Source organism: Thalia democratica, chromosome 9 (genome assembly GCF_965202585.1).
Source record: "Thalia democratica chromosome 9, ktThaDemo2.hap1.1, whole genome shotgun sequence".
Taxonomy (NCBI): domain Eukaryota; kingdom Metazoa; phylum Chordata; class Thaliacea; order Salpida; family Salpidae; genus Thalia; species Thalia democratica.
This window is the reverse complement of record NC_139173.1, coordinates 8,676,105-8,701,872: the sequence shown is the minus strand read 5'-3', so window position 1 is coordinate 8,701,872 and position 25,768 is coordinate 8,676,105. Positions and strand designations below refer to the sequence as shown.

The window sequence follows — 25,768 nt, the reverse complement described above, 5'->3', positions numbered from 1 at the left end:
GAAAAAATAACAGAAGTGTTGTTATGGTTAAATTATTTTCTTAAATTTGACTAATTACAAAGTTTACTAAAACTTTATAATAAAGACTTAGAACTATTTTTTGTTTGTTGTAAAAAAATAAGCTACTTTAAGTACTATATAGTCATTATATACTTATTCATTTATATACTATTTAAGGCCATAGGGGGTAGGCCATGTTTTTTACAAGTTGATCTTATTTTATAGAGTTTTTACTAAGCTTCAAGTTGCTTTTTACCGTTTTTAAAAATTCGAATTAGTTTTTGAGATATGACCGGCCAAAGTCGGGCCGCATAACAGGTTCCTTATGGGGAAGGAAAAACTAAAACGGCGAAAAAAGACTAATGCATTCAAAATCTATCTCCTCCTTCATTTTTTTAAGCGATCTTCTTCAAACTTTCACAGTCTATTCTTTATACAATAACAAAAAAACGTTATTTGTGACTTTAAAAAATTTCAAGTAAAAATACATTTTTTTTGAAAAAAAAAAAAAAATTGATAAAAAATAACTTTTTTTTTTGTCATAAAATTTTTTTTTTTTAGTTATTAAAATTCACAAATAACGTTTTTTTTCTCATAATGTAAGGAACATTTCCTGAAAATTTGAAGAAGATTGCTTGAAAAATGAAGGAGAAGATAGATTTTAAAGCCCGTTTTTAAAAACTCAAGAAAAACGGCTTTAAAGTTACCCTTTATAAAGACAACCCTTTATATAACCGGTCATAAAAAAAAAGTTACTTAATATTTTTAAAATCTAAAAAAAAGCATCTGAAAGATTATGAAATTTACTATAATATAAGTCTATATGTTATTTTTGGTCAAAAAATGGCTTCTACCCCCCCCCCCCCTATGGCCTTAATTATTACATTATGAATCTTCACAATAATATTTATACAAAGCTTCCAAAATTGACTTTAATAATTTTAACATACAACAACAATATACTGAAATTCTAACACAGAAATATCAAAAAGTAAAATAAAATTCGACAAATATAGCAATACACAAGCGTTAATCTCTAAAGATTTAGTTAATCAAGGCCAGTCAAAAAACTTTATCAAAAACATCCTTCAGTAAATAAAGAACATAAAAGAATAATGACACTTTGATGTGTAAATTTTGATGTAATTAATCACCTCTTAAAGTAAAAAATGTGAAAAGGAAATATGTATAACACAATATAAGTATATAAATCAAGAACATAAAACATACAGACTTTATACATTTTCTATCTACATCATGTGAAAATAATTGAACTTTTTGTTAAAACTAACAGCTAGTGTAATTTGAATGTATCAAAATTATAGTTTATTTGACTACAGTATACAGGGTTGACTGTCTTTGAGTCAAAAAACTGTCTTAGGTGATTTAAAACTGTCCGGAGTGAGCTTAAACTATCTTAAGTGATCTTGTGTTTAAATCAATAAAAAGTTTTGTGCCTCTGGTGCAAACTACTTATATCACATGTTTATTTTATTCTAATAAAAAAAAGAAAAGCCATATATATGATTCTACATAGATGCTTGCTAAAAAGTGAGAAATAATTATATTAACAACAATTAGTAGCATCAAAACTAGTTTTATTAATTTACAAATAAGTTTAACCTCTCATGTAAAATTAAGACAACACTAGTTTCTTACTCAATGTTTAGCTTTGTTTACTGACAACAAATAATTAGTTATAAAATACAACCTTATCTATAAATTGAGGACACATAAACAAAAATATTAGTCTATATAGTCTTAAAAATAGCTAAAATTTAAAAGTCTATATAGCATAGTTAACTTTTTATATCTCTTAATTGTTTCTGTTTAACATAGATTCAAATCATGATAAATATTAACTTCAGATTTAAAACAAAAAATACAATGTTATTTCTAAGAGTAGTAAAAAGCTAGCAGCAAGTTTATAATAATTTCCAATGAGCATTTAAAAGTCAACAAAAAAAGTTCTTGAAAAACTGGTTTATTAAAACTACAAAATATTGAAACTGGATGAAGTAAATCTAATTTAAGTTCTAAAAAATATTTGTCCTGAGATGATATTAAAAATAATTGAATTTTTTGTTAAAACTATCAGTTAGTGTAATTTGATTGTATCAAAATTATAGTTTATTTGACTACAGTATACAGGGTTGACTGTCTTTGAGTCAGAAAACTGTCTTAGGTGATTTAAAACTGTCCGGAGTGAGCTTAAACTATCTTAAGTGATCTTGTGTTTTAAAATCAATAAAAAGATTTGTGCCTCTGGTGCAAACTACTTATATCACATGTTTATTTTATTCTAATAAAAAAAAGAAAAGCCATATATATGATTCTACATAGATGCTTGCTAAAAAATGAGAAATAATTATATTAACAACAATTAGTAGCATCAAAACTAGTTTTATTAATTTACAAATAAGTTTAACCTCTTATGTAAAATTAAGTCAACACTAGTCTTTACTCGATTTTTAGCTTTGTCTACTGACAACAAATACTAGGTTATAAAATACAACCTTATCTATAAATTGAGGACATGTAAACATTATAGTTTTATTTAAGTTAAAAAATAGCTAAAATTTGAAAGTCTATATTGCATAGTTAAATTTTTATATCTCTTAATTGTTTCTGTTTAACATAGATTCAAATCATTGTTATAATTATTAACTTCAGATTTAATACAAAAAATATAATGTTATTTTCTAGAGTAGTAAAAAGCTAGCAGCAAGGTTATAATAATTTTCAATAAGCATTTAAAAGTCAACAAAAAAAAAAGTTCTTGAAAAAACTGGTTTTATAAAATTACAAAATATTGAAACTGGATGAAGTAAATCTAAATTTAAGTTCAAAAAAAATATGTCCTGATATTTTTTAATGTCTTTAAACATCCTGAGTTTTTTATAAAAAATATAAAAAAGACTACCTTGAGTTTTACAAATACTCTTTAATATCCTGAGTTATACGGAGTTATCCTGTGTGTCTTAAGTGTGTGTACTCTGAGTATATCACTGTATGTAAACCTGGTTTAATTATTAAAAAATTGTATTGACTTTCATAAAAGTGGTTTTAAACAAATCATAAAAACTCAGCAGAGTTGTCACTTCTTAAGGCAAAAATGCTTTTTTGGACAACTTCCCTGAGTCAGTCTGAGTCAATGGAAACTAAAAAAAATTGAGACTTAAAAACTATAAAAGTTGTTGATAATAAGGTTAAATATTTAACATATTTAACAATAACAAAAAAACTCAATCTGGAGTAGGAATATACATAAGAAATAAAAACTATAAGTTATAAAAAGTAGCTTAGTTTTAAGAAAAAATCAAAACTAGCCTGAGTTGTACTAGTGTATTTTACTTAAAACATCATAAACCAACTATTTGTTTTATGATACTTAAGTTTGAATTTCTTGTAAAGTCTTAATTTTAAAAGAACTAATTTAATGTCTAAAAAATTAATTAAAAAAACTACTTTCCTGTTGTTTTATTTTTTGATTATGTGTTGACCACTGTAATATAATATTTGCAATTTTAACTCAGAAAAGTTTTAGAGCTAGCTTTATTAGGAACCCTACCAAATCAGGCCTTTTTGCTTCCAAGATATTTAGGTTGTTCAAGACAGAGGTATATATATTTTTTTTTTTTTTTTCTTACCATTATATATTGTTTCTACTTAATAAAAACAAACATCTAAGTTGATTAAAAATCTATAAAAGAAATCACAATGCAGTAGTTCAATAATCCAATATTTTCTAAAATAAAGAGGGTAAGTGAAATATAAGGTAATAATTTTGAATTTGGACACATGGCATATCACCAGATAGTATAATATTAGCCATGCAGAACATTTACTAGTATCTGATATAACTATCTTTAGCTTCTTTATGGGTAGCTAGTTTGCATTTTTTTTATTTACATGTGGCGCTGACTAATGTAAATTTATACAATTCTACTCTTTTATAAAGCTAATCAAGGACAGAATCTGAAACTATAAACATTGTTTATTGAACAATGACTTAATTAAAAAACTAATAACGATCTTTACCCTATAAGCAATTTTCCTAGAACTCATGAAATAAAGAATTCTGACTACTACTTTGTTTGTTCGTTTTTACTTGAAATGTTATGTCCGACAACTGGGAGACGATTTTCTTATACAAATATAGCTACCGTTCGGAGTTTCCGTTGCGGAGTTTTTCAAAAAAGAACGAGACTAAAGTTTTGTAGTTTATTACAAAATTATATTTGCATGCACTTTGTGTAAATTAAGTCAAAAAGAACTTTCAAAACTGCCAGATTTTATAAGTACTTCAACAAAACTAAAAAAATCAAGTACTGTGTGAATTGAGAATTTTTTCTATTACTGGTTCTAATACAGAAATTCAAAAGGTAGATAAATTTGACTGTGGTGATTTAGTCATAGATAAGATGGGTCTAAGCTAAGTAGAATTTATTTTGTTTTTTTAGGAGTGTCAATAAAACCTAAGGCGCTGTGAGCCAATAGGTCTGGTTGATCCATATTTGCACAGTAATGTATTTGGATTATCTTTTGATCGTTTCAAAGCTTCTTTATACTTATTTCGCATTCGGAATGATTAACTTTAAGTTTAGAATAAGTGTGAGAAAGATTATTTAATTTGGATGTTGTTTGTAGAAACTAAGAGCTTGTCTGTCTGCGTAAGAAACTTTTTTTTGATGTTATTTCTTAACTTTTCAACATAATTGATATTAAGATACTGCTGGAAACTTACTTATCATTTCTTTTCCTTTATTTAAACCTTTTCCTACTTCTTGAAATAAGATATAAACTTGAATGTTTTTACGATTTTAAAACTTATACTTATAGCTAAGGGCAATTATTCGATTATGTGTAGGAAAAGTTTTCATGATATTAAAACGAAATGTAATAGGGATAATTGTGTTGAATATAATATATTGAATACTAGCCCAACTTAAGAACAGTCTTCTGTTATGGATTATGTGAATGACAGTTTACTAAATGGTAACATTTGAAAATATAAAACAATATACAAAATTATATACAAAAGTTCGAAAATCAACTACTAAAAAAGAAATTATCGATTGGTGCTTTTTCTAAGCCTGTTATATGTTTTACAACAATTAGTTAAAAAAGTAATATGCCATCTTTACTAATAATAATCCATAGAGCATTTAACTATATTTATAATATTAGTATATAAATAAAACAGAAACAAACTTATAAATTAGTTTGTTGCTGCGATTACAAACAAAAAATAAATCAAAAAAAAAGAACTTATAAAAGATTTTTAAACAACACACAACAAATATTAACCTATAAAAAAGATGCTAACTGAAAATATTAAATAGTTTATATAACAGTATTTAATTTCCAATAATAAATATTATGATGGAAAATATTTCCCAACACATACAAAGAGACAGATATATTCATTTAAATCTTCAACTCATATACTGCTTAGCTTGCCGGTTCATCGCACAAAAATTTCCTGAAAAACCGAAAGTCTTTTCCTGATTTGCGCTGATAAATTTCTAAAGCATTTTTCGAACAAACCAACTGCTCATCAGTCACAGAATGTATTTATTCGTATTTCTTCAATTTTTTTTACCTCCACCAAGTATTCTAAAACATATCGCTTTAATTTCAAAACGTCTTAGCAATACTACCGGTGAAGTCGTATCTGTTTTATCGAAACGTTTTACGCAAGCATTCAACTATAGCCATAGCCGAGATCACTGTGGATGTATTTTAGTAAAAACAATTAATAACGTGAAGCGGGCATGATAAAATTTTAATGCCACTAATTATAGCTGTTTTGTCTGTTTACACGTGCTTTTAAGCTTTATAGTAAATTGAGAGAAACCTAAGGAAATAAATGAAATTGAATGAAAAATAAGTGGTACGCATGAACGCACTCGAGTTATTTTCTTTATTTTAAAGCTTTTCAAAAAGACACACGCTTTAAGCGCAAGAGAGAGAGAGAACTAAAAAAAGAAACTAGTGAATAAAATAATTGGTTCGCTTAAATTATTCTCATAATTCTTCATAATAGTTTGTAAATTTTTCAAGTTATAGCTAACTATCACCTCTTGTTTAACATTTTCCTAAATTTCATAGTTCGTTTTTTAGTTTTGTTGCTGTAGCAACTTTATTAAAATGTCAACTACATAAGTGTTTAAATTAAAACGTCCTTAATTATTTTAAAACCTTTTTTTTTTTAATAAAAACGTTTAACCGGAATATTTTTATTAATATACTCTACAATCTCGTTAAAAGTACAAAAATAAGTTCAGTTTATCTGATTTATTTTTAGTTTAAGCTTTTTAAAAAGATTAAAGCAACTTTACAAGCATAAAGTAATTTTCCTCTGAATCTTTAATTTAATTCTAAATTAATGTCTATTAATTTATATTGTATCAATTTACTAATTGTTAAAATACATTAATTCTTTCAGGTACAACAAACTTAAACTTTTAAACAGTTTTATTACTTACTTTAAACTTAGAAAAAACTTTTTTACGGGATTTGTTTTTTAATGTCCTAGTGGAGATATAATAAAATAAATATAGTGTTACGCCTTTTAAACATAATTATTATAGCTTTCTTGAAGAAAGTATGTAGCTTATTTTTAGAAAAGCTGTCATTTTAAATTTAAAAAGATGTATCTATTAATACTTTCAATTAATGTATGCTATAATAAAGCTGATAATATAAATTATCATGCTTATATAAACAAACATTATTTAACACTAAATTTAAAAAAATACTCTGCTTATACAATTTATTACAAACTAATGTTACTAAAGTTTATGACATTAAAATAATTCGAAACTAATATTTTTAAATTAGTTAATATATTTTTCTATGAATATTAGTGGCTGTAATATAAAGCAGGGTTTCCCAAACTTTTTTTGCAAATGGCCCCCTTTAAAGAGTTAGAAAAAGCAATGGCCCCCTTCAACATATAGGTTACTCATAAACTATACACATAAGACCTTTTTTTTTTAATTTTTTTGTTCTTCATCTGCAACTCAAGAATATCTAGTGTAAGTTTCTAAACTACCATAGAATACACATAAGACCTGTTTTTTGCTCTTCATCTGCAACTCAAGAATATCTAGTGTAAGTTTCAAGTTATGGCCTTATGGCCCCCCTGTGGCTCCTTTGCTGCTCATGGCCCCCTGAGTATCTGTCATGGCACCCTAGGGGGCCATTTGGCCCACTTTGGGAAACTAAATAAAAGGAACTTTATTTCAAATAACTTTAATGAGTTTAAAAAATAAAATTTACACAAAGAGAAAAAAAAATAGAGATAACTATTTAAAACTTACTTTACTTAGCTTTAAGTTTTAAAAAAAATTTAATGTTTTTTTGTACGTATAATCAGCGATTAAATAAATTTTTTTTTAAAGTACTTATGTTCTTTAAGACTTATTTATTCAATTGAAGCTTAAAAGTTTGTGAAAATTGAAGAAACTGGGAGATATTGTGAATAAAATTTTTATATAAACCTTCAACACAACAGTAAGTTATATTATTAACAGCTAAATTCTCTAAATACTTTTCTGATGAGTAAATAACGAGCTTAGATTAAATTAAATATGTTTATTAATGAAAAAGTGCACAACATAGAAATATTTTAAAAAACTATAACTTAAACTATTTTTTATTGTTGTAACTTAGAATTGTAGCAATTTTACAAAAACATTTCAAATTTGTATAGTTTAGTTTCTTGTTTAGAAGAAAGTAAACTATCACGGTCCTGAAGCGTAATATGGGATACTTTTTATAACTAGCATAGCTTTGTACTAGTATCAAAAACTGTGCTCGACTTTATAGAAATCCTAAAAAATATTTGACATTTTATAGTTCTTTATTGCTTGAAATCTTCTTTGTATTATTGTTTTGACATTTCTCTCTTTTTTGAACTCAGTATACTCATTAGCAAAGGCTTTAGCAAAGGCCGTTTGCTTTTGTAATACTGCTACAGCAGAACTAAGATCATCTGCGTAATTGTTTCTGGAGTATTTTTCGTCGATTACTATTCCACACCAGAAAGTGTTAAGTAATATTTCTAAAATTTAGTTCGAAAAAGAAGGTTGAAAACTAATTAGATTGAGGTCTGCTAATATTTATGCTTCAATAGCTTATAAATTTTCATATTTATTTAAGTCAACAATAAATAGATTTCAGTTAGAGTTTCTGCATCTAAGTAAAGTTTTTTGAAATAAAATTTACTGTCTTTAACGACATAATTTGTTACAAAAAAAAACTTTGTGCTTTGCTAAGTAAAAACTAGAAAAAAAAATCATTAGTTTTATTTAACCAGTTACGTTTTGTTATTAATCTCAAGTCATTTTAAACTCAGTATAAAGTTTTTTTATACCATTATATTAGTTAAAATATTACTCTAGAGTCAACTTTGACCTGTTATGTTATACTATGAAGCTTATCATTAGCCTAACTTACCCAAACATATAACTATTAAATTATAAAAATAAGTTTTTATGGTTAAAACTAAAAGTAACATAAAAAAAAGTGTTTTTGTTTTGCTGACTTGGTAAATATAATTTTACATTATGCTAATGATTTGCACAATGCTCAAGCTACTCTGTTTTGCATGTGTAAGCTGCAAATTAAAACAGGGGATTTTTTTTATAGAAAAAATGTGTTTTGATTTTAAATAACCCAATTGGCATAATAATTATTAAAAGATAGGGGAATGTAATGAGAAACTTAATTATGTTATAAATAAGAGTTCCCTTATGAAGAAAAGATCAAATTGAGCAATCTAAAATTAATAAAGATAAAAATTGACTGGGATCACTTTGGGTTACATTTTCCTAGGCTACAGTGTAGTTAAGTTATTTTTTTTTATTTTATTTTTTTTTTTTAAGGTAGAAAAACATCAGAAAATACTCACTCTCCCCTCTGCAACATAAACGTTTTCTGAAGGTCAAGCAAGTGAGTTTGAGCTTATCACATGTTATTCCACTTGCCCTATCTTTAAATTTACTAAGAAAAAAAAAATACCTTTTAACTAAAAATAAAAATGTCTATGTAATAATAAAAGAAAAAAAAAATTAACTAACCAAAATAAAAACTAATTCTAACCTATTATTGAAAAAAACCTTTGGTGACACGTCATTTAGCAAACACTCACAAGGTTAAAATCTTAACACTAAAAACCACAAAGTGTGGGAAAATCATGAAGCTCAAATCCCCAAGTAAGTATTTGCCGAGCTACAACAAAAAACACACCAACAATCCAATCATGTGATCACTGCCACCAGTGTGAACTCACAATCAGCTGTTGCAAACTCAAATAAACAAATATCTAATTAAAAGTATTTAGTTCTAAAAACATAAAAAACTAACTAGAATAAAGAAATACTGTAGTATGAAAAAAAATACTACTTGTATGGATAATAATATATACATATATATCAACAATAAAGTCAATAAATAATAAGAGTTTTTAAAATTTGTAAGTATTAAGTTTGTTCAAAACTCAAAAGATAATAACAAAAATAAAATAAAAAATAAACAAATAAAATAAGTAAAGATAAAATAAATAAAATATTAAATAAAATTAAAAAAAAAAATATTAAAATTAAAAAAAAAAAAATTAAAAAAAAAATAAAAATTTTTGTATCAAATTTATACTTATACATCTAATTTCTAATAAAAAACATAAAAAACTATCTTAATTCTAACACAATAACAAAATAAAAACAAGTAAAATAACTCAACAATAAACAAATTTATTACAATAATTTATAACAATCACTCTTTCACTGGACCAAGCACTCTAACACTAAAAATTCATTCTAAAAAAAATTAAAGTTTTGTAGACATGTTGTGGTTGTATGTACGCTTAAGAACTATACATATATATTAAAAATTTCATTTTACCTTAAAAACATCTATATTTGCCAAGTATGGTTTTTTTGAACAAAAAAAAAAGGTAAATACCTAGGATGATGTCACACCAATATAATACTATAGTATATTATATTTGATGTCTTTTTTGATCATCATTATATTCTAAAAATTAATGTTTCAAGACTAGTATGTTTAACCTAAAAAGATACTTTGTTTTAAACAAACTATATAAATAGATAGTAAGAACTAAATTTATTTATGATAAACTAAATTATTTAATCGACTTTATTTTTTAATATTTTAATCAATATAAATTAATTGATATAGTGGCTTTATATTGTTAAATAAAAGCAATTAAATATTTAAGTTTTATTAGTTTATGATAAATAAGTTTAACTATATTTATCTATTTATAAAATACACATTTTTAGCTGAAAAATATGGTTAAAAATTACATTGAATAATATACATTTTCAATTTGATATTGGTGCAACATCATCCTAGGTAAATACCAAAAAAAACTACTATGGTATAACACCTTTTTTTACAAAAACTAACATGAGCTCTTATCTTTAAACTTAAAGAAATTAGTTTTTGAAGTATAATGAATTTTGTAATAAGTTTTACAATGTTGATGGAAGAAAAGTTTATGGCAGACCTCTGAAAAGTTTTAATAAAAATCTATTGCCTTTTACGTTTTTATTGCAAATTAATTAAATTTTTAGAAAATTTTCTAATATTCTTACAACTACCCTTTAGGAATCAGATTTGTGTAGAAATAAACAATTTTTAGTTGGATTTAAAAAAATCTACTTCCTTCAAGTTGTTCAAAAAAATAAAAGAATGAGAAAGTTTAATAATAATTGCTCAAAAACTGTAGGAAGTAATAGATTTTTGTTAGAAAATAGATAATGTTTCATGGGTGAGCATGCTTTTGACCATAACCTAAACTGAACTCTACAATCTGGTAGCTTATATCTCATAGAAGCTTTAATTTTTCTAAACAACTAAAAAAACAAACTGTAGCTAAGTTAATAATTTAGAAATATTAGACTAACTTTTAAAATAGAGATTTAACCTCTATGACCTTAATTACATAAAAAGTTCAAAGTAATATAGTGAAATAGTTCGAAAATTAGAATAATAATTTAGTTTACATCTGTACAAAACATGTGTTTCTATTGTTTTCAATTTAAAGTTTAGCAGGATAAAGTTTAGCAAGATAAATCATGTTTAAAGTTGTTATCTCAAATATTTCTTGTTTTACACAAAGAAGATTACCTATCATTTGTTCTGCAACTAACTTTAGTACATCTGTTAAGGTAAGTTTAAAATGTTTAACTATTTAAATTACATTAAAACTAATTATCAATTAATAAAAGTAAAGTATCAAGTAGCTTATTTGGATATATAATTGTGTTAAACTTTAGAATATAACTAGAACAATATGTAATTAATTTTGATTTTTTTTACTCTTATATTAATAACCTTTTTTAGCATTTAATTTTCATTAATATATATTAAATCAAACTGTTAAGTATTTATACAAACTTTTGATATAGTTAAAATACTAACTTTGTTGTAACAGAAACCTAACTTTTTTAATATATGTTACCTTAAATTGAACTAAAGTATTAATAAATATACAAAAAGTTAAAATTTGCAGAATTTGAAAGATAATTCTTCAAAAAAGATCAGCGCACAAAAAATTTATTTAAGTAATCCTAAAGGAACTAGGTATTTTTCACCATCCGAAAACAAAATAAGAAAACAAATCATTAAAAAAGTTGAAGAGACTTTTGAAAAGCATGGAGCAGTATCTATTGAAACTCCCCTTACTATTTTTAAGGTTTTTTAATTTCTGTTAGTTTGTCATTTAACTTCTATACTTTTTTGAATGAGGTTTTTATGCTGTGGTGAAGTCTTGTATGTAAAACATTTTATAGAGTTATTAACTTGTATAACAGTTAAAAGTAATAACCATTATTTGAATATGTTTAAAAAAATCTAAACTAGGAAAAATTTAATGATCACTTAGGTACAACTTTTTCAACAATATGCTTATAATTTAAAAATTCAAAACAACTAATTTAAATATTTTATCTAAATTTTACTTTTTTATTTTATATATGTGTTTTATTACATTTATTTAGTTATAAGTTTTATATTTGTGCAGTTATTTTTAAACAAAATACCTGAGAAAACCATAACTTTTTTCACAACCTTTCACAAGTATGTTTCCAGTATTTTTTGATAATAAAATTATTAGATTTTTTATGTTGTTTAAAACAATAGGAGTTAGTAGACTGTAATAGTGGAATGGATGAAAAGCAAATTTTTGAAATAAAAACTACCAACAAAAGAGAAGACCAATCCTTAAGGTATGATCTTACAGTAAGTAAAACTAGAACTTTGAAATATTTATCAACAAGCTGTACAAACCTTTACAAAACAATAATGTTAAAAAATAAAAAGCCTAAACAAGAAGCATTTTGAACTCTTAAAGGAGTGCACAATTTTTTAGAAATCAGACAGTTTTAATTCCAACAATTCAAATTCTTAAAACAATATTCAAAGAATTACAACTCAAACAGTAATATGTGTTTGAAAAAAAGTATATGTAAGTCTATTTAGTTTTTACAAACCCATTTTTATAAAAGTTTAATTTATTTTGATATATGGCTAAAATAAATTTTAAAATTAAGTTATTTTTAGTAAACAAAAATATTTCTTTTAATGATTTACTTTTTTTTGCTTTTAATTATTTATCAATTAGACCTACAAACGCTTTTTAAATTTTTTCATACAAATATTTTTTTTTGGTTGTGGCCTGTTAATTTTTTTTTTAGAAACTAGAATTGTTCTACTTTGAATAGTCTTGTAACCCCAAATAAATTTGTTTAACACAGCTAGTCTCTTATAATATTATACAAACAAAGAGCTTAAACAAACAGCATTTTGCATTGTTATAGTGAAAACATTTAAAAATCTTTTTTAATGGACCGGAGGAATAAATTTAAAAAAAAAAGGTAAAATTCAGGGCCCGCACAGCTTCATTTCAAAATTTTGTGTTTTAAGCATGATTTATAGCCTAAATTTTTATTGTTCCAAAAAATAGTTAAAAAAATGTTTTTTTAAGCACATTAAAAAGGTTTTGTTTTTGATCTGCCAACCCCTGGTAAAATAATAGTTTTTTTTCAGAGTTATCTAACTAAATTAAAAAAAAAGGAAACAATAGTCAATTAAAGTTTGTATTTTTAAATTAGTACTTTTAGTTTACAAATAGGTCTAATGTTTTTATTAAAATAACATTATATTGATCCAATTTCAAAAAAAAAAAAATTCTGCCTTTTTTTGACTTTAAAACTAAATTTTACATTTTGCTTATTTGGTACCTTTTAAAACTATTTTAATTATCTAAAGTATTTGCTAAATTTTGCTATCAAATATTTTTTTATGAAGATTAAAGAATTAGTTTGTGATTGTGAGTATGCCCTTTTATTGTAATTTTAAGATATGTTTTGTATTTTCACAAACTGTTTGCATGTTTTCAAGGGCAAACAATAACTTTTGATAAAAAAGTTGTCCCAACTTTAATTAATTTAAATTGCCAAGTTAGTATAGTTTTTATTTACTTGATATTTTCAAAGGTACCACTGTCAATTTACATAGCAACAAAAGAAATATCAAAGATGAAAGTATATCAGGTTGGACCAGTGTTCAGAAAAGATGATCCTTTGTTGCATAAAGGAAGGCTGAGACAGTTTGTCCAGGTCTTACAACTTAAGTCATTTAAAATACTATCGTTTAAAACTTTATTTAAAATTTAAAACACCTTTAAAATAGCATTACACATTGTTTTCAATATTTTTATACTATTTAAGACATTTTTTTACCCTAAGTTTAATTTTATACTTTGATTTTTTTTTAAACCTTTGGCTCGGAACATTTTACTAAATACTCCAATTTGGTTATGACAAAAGATATGTAAAGAAGCATATGCACTTTATTTCAGTTTAAAAGTTTTTAACAATTTAAAATAGCAAACTATAACCACTGATTTTTTCTTAGTTTTGAGCTAAAAATTAATCTAAATTGTTATTCTATAATATTTGCAGTGTGATTATGACATAGTTGGAAAATATGATGATATGATAGCTGATGCAGAATGTCTGGCATTATTGTGTGAAATTTTATCTAAATTAGATGTTGGAAAATTTCACATCAAAGTTTGTTTCTTATTGAGCTTTTGGTGTTTAAACTATATAGTATATTTAAATTTTTAAACATTTTAGTGATATATTTACTTAAACCAAGTTTTTAACTGAGTGTTTTTATACTTTAACATTTAAGTTTGTTATTTAAGCGTTTCCAAAATTTTAAAACTAGCTCTGTAAACTAGCTCTGTAAAACTAGCTCTGTATTAAAAGTTAGTAAAAGAAATACATATTTTTTGATAAATGGTAATGAATAATGGATTAAAACTACTTTGCTGTTTTTAAGTACTCTGATCTAACTGTCTTGGGTTTTAAGAAACACTGCTGCATTTTCAATTACATTAAATTATTATTATTCTTTCGTAAATTAAGGTCTGATTTTGTGATAACTTAAACAAAACTTTAGAGAGATCTTCTTATATTACTTTATTTTTAACTAAGCACTTTTTTGCAGTAGATACTATAACAATTAAATAAATTAAGGTACAAAATGTGTTAAGTTAAATTGTTTTTATAATTAATGATTAAGTTGTTTATGGAAGTCTGATAGTCTGATAATGTAAGTACATGAAGTTATTATTATAACTGGGCAGTTTGTTATTTTAATTAAAAAACAAGACAAATTTATATACAAAATTTTTCTATTAAGTACAAATTAAAAACTAATTACAAAGTGTTTTGGCTTTTACAGATTTTTTTGTTCTATAAAACAGAGTTGCCAAGAAACGTTGAATCCTGGAAAAACCTAGAATTTGACAATTTAGGCAAAAAAAACAGAAAAAACCTTGAAATTGAGAAATTTTGATTAAAAAACAACCTCGAATTCTAAACTATTTTTACATCTTGACTAACGAAATTTCGATTAAATAAAAAAAAATCTATCATAATGATAAGACATTTTTTGTATCATTCAACTTTTTTGCTTAAAAACATTATATTTTGAAATTGTTATTTTTTAAAGACAATTTTTCAACTTATGTTTAATTTTATTCTAAAAATAAACCTAAAAACCTGTAGAAACTGCAAAAAATTCAAAAAACATGTATAAAAATTACAAAAAATATTTGGCAACCCTGATAAAAAATTCTAAAATAATTAGTTAATGTGTAAATAAACTAGATTTGTTTTTTTTGTTAACTTAAGTTTAGAACTTACTTAAAATATGTGCACAACTGATTTTATTGGTTACATACAAGTAGGACCAATCTTAAAAATGGGAAGCAAAAAAAAAAAAAAACTAGATCAATTTGGAAACTAGGGTAAACTATAAAGACTATCTTTTTGCAAGCTCTATATAAACTTTTGGTTTGTAATAAAGAGTTTTGCCTTTCATACAGTGAAAATTTGGAAACAAATTTGTATAAAAGTATTCAAATTTATACTTGACTATTTCTAATGAAATAAGTTCCTTCATCATAAAAATAATCTTAATGTTCAATTTTGTTATAAACATCGTAAAAAGTTTAATAGTTAAAAACAAAAAAAGTACAAAAGAAAACCAATTTAAACTTAAAACAGCTTATAAACATAAGTTTTATGCAAAAATAAACGCTAAATCACTTAGTGCAAAATTCCAGATGTACTTGACACTATTTTCATCAGTGGGTACATATCAATAAATAAAAGATAAATTTAACTTATATATAAAAGTAGTAATCATCATAAACATATATTAATCACATACAATGTTAATCACACAAAACTAATCAATATACTAATATTGGAGCGAATGAAATACAAACATATAAACACCAAAAAGAGCATTAAGTAAATAAAGCAACAAATGTTTATTTATAATGATTACTACTGTTTATATATAAGTTAAATTTATCTTTAATTTATTACTATTTATCCACTGATGAAAATAGTGTGAAGTCTTATCTGGAATTTTGCACTGAGTGTCTTTTATATGCTGTTTAAAGTTAATTAAGACTTCAAATGTTCTTAAAAAGATTATAAACAAGTTTTGTACATTTAAGATTTATCGTTTATTTTTGCATTACACTTATGTTTATAAGCTGTTTAAAGATTAAATTGGTTACTGAGTGTCTTATATACTGTTTATAGTTTTTTTAATATAGTTATATAATAATAATTATAATAAAGTTAAAGTTATTTTTTTAAATTTTTTTCATTCAGGTAAATGACAGAAGAATACTTGATGGAATACTAATATCTGCTGGTTGTTCAAAAAGCCAACTTCAAAATATTTGTTCAATTATTGACCGAATGGACAAAATTAAATGGAATGGAGTGGAAAAACTTCTACTTGGCATTGGTGTGAACGAAACTGCTGTTAGCAAGATAAAGCATTTCATGTTTTTAAAAGGTCAGTTTTAACACGGAGTTTTTTTAAATAAAATTGAGTTTTATTTAAAAAAGTTTCATAAAATCTATGCTGATTTTGGATCAAGTAAAAAAGTGACCCCAGCTTTTAACAAGTAAAAAAAATGACCCCAAGTTTATTTTGGGAAAAAATAATTAACTGTTTTCTAATAAAATTTTAAACTAAACAAGTTTGTTCTGTTATACCTAAAACGATTAGTAAAAAAATATTATAATTAAATAGTTATAAATTTTAAATTTTATTAACAATACAATGTTTCACTCGCTTGAAACTAGTCAAACGAGATCTTCAGTTGTTTAAAATCTGTAAAAATTTATATAATAACAAGTAGGAACTTGAATTGAGTACACAACGTTAAACAGTAACGAGAAAATGCGATCAAAATACTAGTTAGTTAAAAAATTTAGTAAAAAGCTGGTAAAAAATGAATGATACAAATTAAATACCAACTAAGGGTTAGGGTTTGGGGTGCTAGTGATAGTAGAAACAAAATAATGAAAACCGAAAAAAGTGACCAAGAGTAGGGGTTAGAAGTAACAGTAATAATTAAAAAAAAATTGACATATAGAAAGTAGTAAGAAGAAAAATAAGTCACCAATCAAGAGTAAGGGTTAGGGGTAACAGTGAAAGAAAAAAATTAAATTAATTTAGTGTAATTGACTGTAATAAAAAAGTTAGAACAAGTAAAAAATGACCCCTAAAGTTTGAACAATAAAAAATATGACCTCACAAAACTTAGTATTATTGTTTTCCAACTCCATGTTAATTTTCTACCTGATCCCAGATTTTTTCTCAAATAGTTATGTAGATATTGTTTTAAAACGAACTAAACTTAAAAGTTTTTATTTTATTAACAAAAAAATTAAAATAAAACATATTTGAAAGTTAATTTTAGTTTAGAATAACTTTTTCTATGAAAATGTTCATTATATATTAAATTAAAGCCATAGGTTTAATTAACAGATTAGAATTTAGTCCTGTTTTCTATATTTTTATATTAAGGGCTTACGGGGGTTCAACTTTTTTAAACAAAAATTAACTTATGCTCTTATTCCAAAGCTTACAGTATATACTATAATATGCTTTTTATGAAACAAAAAAAAATCAATTAACTTTTGAGATATAACCAGTTTTATAAAATAAAAAATCCGATACAACCCTATAGAATCAAAAAAAATTAATGGTCAGTTTTTTAGGAACTTTGAAAAGTTTACTTGAAACCTATCTTTTCTTTTACTTTTAAAGCAATTTAGCTAAAATTTTCAGCAAACGAACTTTTGATAATACTTGTAGGAAGCGGATTTTTGAAAAAAAAAATCCATAAAAGAAATATATGACCAAAATCAAATAAAAAGACAGTTTTTTGTTTATGTATTGATTAAAAAATTGTACAAAATTAAAAAAATAGTTTCTATAAATTGTTTCAAATTTGTTAAAGATTACTGTGATTTTTTTTTTAACAATTGCTAAAAATTTGAAGGAGGAGATAGATTTTTAGTGAAATAGTCTATTTTTGCCATTTTAATTTCTGCCTCCCACAAAGGACCTATTGAACGCTCCAACTTTGATCGCTTATGTCTCAAAAGCTACTATGAGTTTTAACAAACGGTAAAAAGTAACATGTCCTAAATAATTATGTGAAAAATAAGGCTTAATTTCCAAAAAAAAATTTTATCCCCCTTTGCCCTAATCTAAATATTAAACCTTAAAGAAAATCAATTTTAATAAAATTAACTATAAAAGAGTTGCCCTATACGTTTGTTTCAAATTTTTTTTTAAAAGCTAATAGAATATTAAAACTAAAGGAAATTTTATAGTTTTTATCTCTATTAAAATTATATTTTATTAATAAATTTAAATAAATGCCAATGTAATTTTTTTATACAAAAATATTATTTGACACTGATATAGTTTAATTGTTTTTTACTATTTAGTGAAAGCAGTGCTTTTTACAGCTCAATCATTAACATTTGAATTCATATGGTTTAGTAAGAGCTTTAACTGAATTAATCAACAAAATAATATGTACACTGAGGTACAATTAAATTTTTATACATTGGTGAAAGAACATATTTTTTTAAAGTTTAAAGATAAAGAGAAGTGACTTAGCATTTAAATTTTTATGTAACAAAACTAAATATATTGTTCAATACCTACAATAAACTTGGTTTGTACAAAATTAAATATTTTCAAGGTATTTTTATACTTAATGAGAATTCTAAAATACTTAACTAATCGATAGTGCGTAATTTTGCGAGAGTTTACTGTAATTAAACTTTAGTAGTGTTATAATACTAACTAGTTTTGCCAAAAAACCTGGAATTTTAAACAATTTTTACATTTTAAATAATGAAATTCTAATTTGACGCAAAAAGTCTGTCATATAAATATTTTTTTTGTTACTAACAAATTTTTTTTCAAATGCATTTAAATTAGCTTTACAATATGTTTTTTATGTTATTATACTAATTAATACAATTTTATACCTTCAACAATAGACCCAAAAACTTGTACTTTTAAAAGCCTGGAAGAAACTTCTCAAAAACCTTCGGCAACTCTGTAAGTAATATATGTATTTGTAATATATTTGATGCACTTTTTAAAAAACTTGAAACTTTATGCTAAAAAATTTCTTTAAAGGTTTTAAAATAAGCAGTAGGTTTTGATTTCTTACTTTTTGTGATATAATTTTTTTTTTCTCACTAAATAGATTTAACAGGGGATGATTTATTAGAAGAACTGAGAGCAACTTTAGAAGAAAACGAATCCGCACTGAAGGGAATAGAAGACATTGAAACTCTGCTGCAATACTTGAAAGCTTTGAACGTACACACAAAAGTCAGTAACAAATTCCTTCTACCTTCAAATTTGCTTTCAATATCAATGTTTCAAATACATTACTATAGTTCATTATATAAACTATTGTAATCATTTTTGTAAACTCAAATTTTTTGGGTCTATTATCTTTGTTTGAGTTTACTTTACTGAAACTTCTGTGTTTGTTGCAGCCTTGACATGAGCAGATGTGAGCCATCAAAACTAATTGTGTCTAAGCTTTAACAAACCTTCTTTATAAAATTTTATTTCAACAACTCTTGTACGCAGGTTTCAATAGACTTGAGCCTGGCGAGGGGAATGTCTTACTACACCGGTCTCATATTCGAAGCAGTACTTGTTGATGACAAGTTGCAAGTAGGATCGATTGCTGGTGGTGGCAGATACGATGGTATGATTGGGCAGTTCAGTGAGAAAAATACGCAAGTTTGTCTGGTTTTTAATTTAAATAAGTTTTATAGTTGCTTGATAATTACACAAGTATTGGTAAAATTGTTTACAAATTACCACTAAGAGACATTTCATTTGACTTCAAACTTTTTAAAAATTTTTTAGTTGTTGTATGATGTTATGATATATAAACTTTATCACTGTTTGGAGGCAAAGTTAAGAAACTTAAAAAAAAAAAAACTAATAAATAACACTGAATAATAAGACATATTTTTAATTTCGATTAGTTTTATTCCGACTGAGTTAAATACTTCCAAATTTATATTTACTGACTGATTATTTCTGGATTACAATGTCAATCTTAATTTTTATTAAGAAAAAGTGGCCAAAAACCGTAAAGTTGCGGAAAATCATCGAATTAGATGTATTTTTAAAAGTTAAACAAGATTATAGACCATAAAATAACTCTTCAACTTTTTTAATATTTTTAATTTAGAAAATTTTCTTCAATTTTTAGTTTCGTAGAAACATTATTTTAATTCTTAAAACTTTATTTTATTTGCTCTATAACTGGTGTTTATGAAATTTTTCACTAATATGGTCCTTAGTATTAACTTTGAGAAGTTGTTTTTTTTCTTGTTTTATTTCTGTTACCAGATACTTAATATCTGTTGAAAAATTTAAAGTAGTTTTAAAGGTTTAAAGTTTGTGAGATAAATAGGTTCCATATTGAAGATGCAATTAAAAAAAAACTGTTTTATTTGAAGTCTATTTTATAAGTGTTAGACTAATTTTTAAAAATAACCACAGTTTACTTCTTGTCAAATATTAAAAAAATAACCGTAAGGAATTATGTATTCGATTAATTACAAAGACTCCCTTGTGCTCAAAAGCATTTTTTTGTAAAATCTAATGACTTAATTTTTGTTATCCAATTTTTTTAATTTACAACATAACTGAACTACAAATTGTTTAATTTTAAACCCTAAAAGCTTGCAGACATTAGCTCAAAAATTTAAAAGTACCATAGATTTTTAATTAACTTTATGACTCCCAAAATATTGCAATCAAAAAATGTAATCTACACAAAAATTTAAAGTAGTTTTAAAGGTTTAAAGTTTGTGAGATAAATAGGTTCCATATTGAAGATGCAATTAAAAAAAAACTGTTTTATTTGAAGTCTATTTTATTAGTGTTAGACTAATTTTTAAAAATAACCACAGTTTACTTCTTGTCAAATATTAAAAAAATAACCGTAAGGAATTATGTATTCGATTAATTACAAAGACTCCCTTGTGCTCAAAAGCATTTTTTTGTAAAATCTAATGACTTAATTTTTGTTATCCAATTTTTTTAATTTACAACATAACTGAACTACAAATTGTTTAATTTTAAACCCTAAAAGCTTGCAGACATTAGCTCAAAAATTTAAAAGTACCATAGATTTTTGATTAACTTTATGACTCCCAAAATATTGCAATCAAAAAATGTAATCTACACATACAAAACTTTATACAAAAATTACTATATCTTAAATTAAAATGAAAAATTTATATTATATGAAATGATTCTTTTACTACGTAATTTCAAAATACTTTTTTTTATCTTGTTTTCAGTGAATATTTTACAGAGGCTAAAATGTAATACTTATATTTCAATATAAAATAACTAAGTTGATGTTCCAAAGAACAATTATATCGTGTGATGGGACTCATATATATTAAGTATAAATGAAAAATAATTTAGAATATATAAAAATATTAATTTATTCTTTTAAGAATAAATTCATTATTTCTCCTCTAGCAGTTGAGATCTCTCTATTTGTTTTCTTAAAACCAAAACATATAACATATAAAAACATAGCTGTCATTAGATTTCAAAGCTAGCTGATGTAGTATACTAGTTTTTTTTCTTCTGAAAATAGTCATCAAAAATTATTTTCGAATTACTTTAAGGTTTTCTCATGAGTTATTAAAGCAAAAGCACATTTTTTAATTTCTAAAAAGACATTAACATACTTGAACCTACTTATAGAAAACTTATACCTTGCAACCTGCAACCGTTGTAATGTTTAAATATCGTACAAAATTGACAAAATAATTTGAAAAAAATCTTTAAATTATGAAGACTAAGAGTTCAATTTAGTATCAATTACAAAACAGCATATGATATAAATCTACTGTCCAAAGATATTGTTTTTAATAGGCTTAAAATAAAACATTTATACAGCGTTAAAATTATTCTCAGAAGTATAATTTCTAAGCACAGAGTAGTCCTAATCTGGAATAAAAATTTTTTTATAGTGTAATAGATTGTGAAAAAAAAGTAATATTTTTATTAAAAGTTTTACTTTAAAGATAAGCAGGGTATCCAAATATCATGGAATCCTAATATTAAAAATAATAATAAATATTTGAGTTTAAACGTTTTTTTTTGTAATTTAATGAACATACTTGAAGTTTTGACTACTCTTAAAAACTATTAAGCATGAAACAATATTTTTTTATTGTTATTTTTATTTAAAGCCACAGGAGTATTACTTGATTTTACAAGTTAATCTTGTTTTGTTAATTTTATTTCAGAATTTCAACAGATATTAAAAGTTAAATTTGTTTTAATATATAAGGGATCAAAGTTAGTGAGTTCTATAGACTTAGTATAGAATAAAGCTAAACATATGGGAAGTTTTTTTTAGTATCGATGGAAAATGTTTCAACAACACTTTTCAATTTTTTTCAGTTAAAACTTTAATAATTACTTTTGTACTTAAATTTAAAAGTTTTTTTAATTTAAAGAAAAAGTTTATATTTTCAATTGGGAGTTTTTCAAGAGTTTTGGTCATGTTTTTTTTATTTTCAGTATTTCAATACATTAAATATGTTAACATTTTAAGTTTATTAAAAAAATCTTGTAAATTTGAATTCTTAGTCTTAATTTTTTTCAAGTACTTCGTTTAAGTCTACTTTTTAGTTTTTAAGAAACTGTGTAGCAAATGAAAAAAAATTCTCAAAAAATTTTTTATCTTAAAATTTGAAGGAAAATCTTATATTTTATAGAATACAATTTTTATTTCACTCTTATTAGCTTCAACATTTGAGCCTATGTTAAATTTTATTAAAAAGAAGCTTTATGGAATTATTAAGAAAATATGTAAGTGCTATTTCACCTTCAAAAGTTTCCAAATTTATGAAACTTTTATTTTCTGTTGTAATTGAACAAGATTACAGTTGCTAAGTGTAAATTATATTAATCAGTCATACCCCAAATGGAAAGGTAACATGAGTTGTAATTGTAAAACCAACTTTACATTATACAAAACAAAAGATAGTTTTACCAACATATAAATCTACTGATGATTAATAATTTTTGAAAAATATCTATCAAAAGTATATCCACGGAAATATTTTAGTTTGCCTTATTTGTTTAGTAAAAAAATATGCTGTAAAATTTTCTTAAAAATTTAACTAAGTTATTATGGTGTTTATGGTACTTCAATGCTAAGGATTTTAAAAATATTACGTGAACGACTTAAAAACTGATAAGAAAATGTTAAAGAATGCAATGAAATAAAAATAATTGAATTAAAACACCAATTTATTTCAGTTATTTCAAACTGTTTTAATCACCTGTTTGTACCTTAAGTTACACTTAAAAAGAACAAAAAAAAAATTCAAGTATCTAAATCATATTCCTTAATTAAAAAATTAAAGTTTTAAGTTGAAGATTTGTTTTTTTTACCTTTAGTTAGTTTTGTAAATTTTATTGTGTTTATTTAAGTAGCCCAAGTTACAAAGTTTGGATATAAAAAGTAATTAAAAAAATAAGAAACTAATAATAGAAATCAAACGTAGTAAAGTTTTTGATAATTACTCTGAAGCAGAATGAAAACATGTGTTTTGTCCATATTGTAAAACTATATTTAACAAGCAAAATTATGTAATTAAGTTCTTTTCATTACAGCAAATTGAGCAATATTTTATAGTTAAGACTTCAATAATAATCATAGTTTATGGTGTTTTAAACTACTCAAATACCCACTAATAATTTTCAAAATTAAAAATATCAGTCTTCTCAATACTTATAGAAATTTTATAAAAAGTTATAAAACATAAATTAATTTCACTTAATTTTATTCCAGGTACCATGCGTCGGCTTCAGTGTGGGAATCGAGCGAGTATTCGTTTTGTTGCAATCCAAACTGAAAGGTGAAGCGAGCAACACGAATTCCACAAAAGTATTTATTTGCTCCCCCAAGCCCGGTGTTTTGCTGGAAAAACTAGAGTTGCTGCAAAACTTGAGAGAAAACGAAATTTCAGTTAGTAAATTGCAAGCTAAAACTATATTTTAGTTTGCTTTAAATCAAACAATAGAAATTTCTCAATTTAAGTAGTCTTAAGGAGTTTAGCTAAAAAACTAAAACTATAGTTAAAAAATAAATAAATAACTTAGTTTATAACATACATGATTAGTATGAAAAAAAAACAAGGTTTTGTATGTATATTTTTTCCTCTTTACAACAGGTTTTACTTGTCTTTTAAATAATTGAGAGTATTGTACAAGTTATATATTTTTTTAGGCTTCTATTTCTTACAAGGACAGAACTACATTCTACAAGCAAGTGCAGGAGTGTGAAAAGAAGGGAATTCCGATTGCAGTGATGCTTGGAAGGCGGGAAATAGAACAAGGTGTCGTCAAGATCAGAAATGTTGAAACCAGGCAGGAAACTACTGTGAAGCGGGAAAATTTAATACAACAACTTAAAGCTGTTTTGAATGAAGTTTGATGTTTTAACATAAATGTTTTAGGCTAAAATTTGATGTTAGAAAATGTTTTGTGAGAAGAACTCTGTTTATGAAAAATGTTTATTTTCAACAGTTTTTTTCCTCTGTGTGGAACAAAATAAATTGAGTAAAACTTAAACATGTTTTTATGCGTTAATTTGAACTAAAAAGTAAGTAGTAATTTTGAGCTAAAATCTCTATTTAAACTCAGTTATTCTTTATATAAAATATAGTATACTAGATTGTAAAAGTTATATAATTAACTTATAAACATTAATCTATTTTCTGGCAGTTTTTACAGTTTAAAAGTCTTTTAATCAAAAATATTTTCAAGTAATAAAAGCTGATTTAAATAGTTAATTTTTATCCATAACAGTAAATGTGAATTAATTGTTGTTTTAATTTGTTTGTATGTCTAAGTTTTGTTCTAAGTATAATATAATATGTTTTTAGAGTTTATAATTTTATTTGTCTTCAGTTTAGAAAATAGATATTAAAATTGATTATTAAAAGGTTTTAAGTTTATTTTGAAACCTGGTTTATTATCAATGTGTTATTTATTGGACTAACATTACTTAGTCTTGCCTAAATTGATTTTGTTTAATCCTAAAGTTTAGTATTAAAAAAAATAAAGACATAATTTTTAAAAGAAATGAACGTAAATAAACTTTAGAATAATTTAAACAGCATAAACAATATAGAAAATAAGATTTTTAGATTTTTTTCGGGTAATTCAGTTGTATATGATATAAATTTCTAATATTTTTGTAAATGTTGTTAAATACATAAGTGCAACATATTTTAACTACGGATATAAATTTAACCAATATGTAAATTTGAAAGTTTTTTGACATTAGGTTAAGCTTTCAACCAGTGTGTTTCTGTTACGGATGGTTGTTATTTGAATATTCTGAAAATACTACTTATAGTTTTAAACGTAATATATAAAGTTATTTTCTGCACCTTAAAACTTGACTTTGTTAAACTTGATATTGTTGTTAAACTAAAAACTTCTCGTATTGCATCGTGATTTTTCAAAACGATTGGTTACAAATCAAAAAAAGTATATATATTCCTGATACATCCCTTAAAAACTTGCTAGAGATCATAAAAACGAAAAAGTACATGATTTTATCCATATTGAAAAAGTAATTATCAAAAAATGTGCCTGTTTCTAAACTATTACTATTAAAGTTAAAAACCATCTTTAAATATTTTTATATGTACATATTTAGAAAATTCTATAATCGATTAGAAAAAAATGTTACTATGTTAAACTTAATTATCTATATATATGTATATTGTTATATTATAAA

General features: G+C 24.2%; 1 protein-coding gene across 2 annotated transcripts; it reads left to right on the top strand.

Moving 5' to 3' along the window:
• The first annotated feature begins 11,062 nt into the window (after positions 1–11,062).
• Positions 11,063–24,558, top strand: LOC145844409 (histidine--tRNA ligase, mitochondrial-like). Of its 2 annotated transcripts, XM_082951806.1 has the most exons (10): positions 11,063–11,204; positions 11,549–11,731; positions 12,178–12,276; positions 13,533–13,655; positions 14,001–14,111; positions 16,239–16,428; positions 19,166–19,284; positions 19,552–19,707; positions 23,810–23,986; positions 24,248–24,558. In XM_082951806.1, exons 1-10 carry the CDS (start codon positions 11,112–11,114, stop codon positions 24,452–24,454), a joined length of 1,458 nt encoding a protein of 485 aa, XP_082807932.1. In that variant the 5' UTR covers positions 11,063–11,111; the 3' UTR covers positions 24,455–24,558. The 2 variants fall into 2 exon arrangements, with proteins under 2 accessions (XP_082807932.1, XP_082807933.1); XM_082951807.1 differs by lacking the exon at positions 11,063–11,204 and having other exon boundaries at positions 11,633–11,745.
• The last annotated feature ends 1,210 nt before the right edge of the window (positions 24,559–25,768 follow it).

Excerpts from the sequence above, each read along its gene's own strand:
- LOC145844409 (XM_082951806.1), top strand. The coding sequence starts at position 11,112 with ATGTTTAAAGTTGTTATCTCAAATATTTCTTGTTTTACACAAAGAAGA. Across the intron at positions 12,277-13,532 it reads CCTTAAGGTATGATCTTACA|GTACCACTGTCAATTTACAT; the intron begins GTAAGTAAAACT and ends ATATTTTCAAAG. Across the intron at positions 23,987-24,247 it reads TGAGAGAAAACGAAATTTCA|GCTTCTATTTCTTACAAGGA; the intron begins GTTAGTAAATTG and ends ATATTTTTTTAG.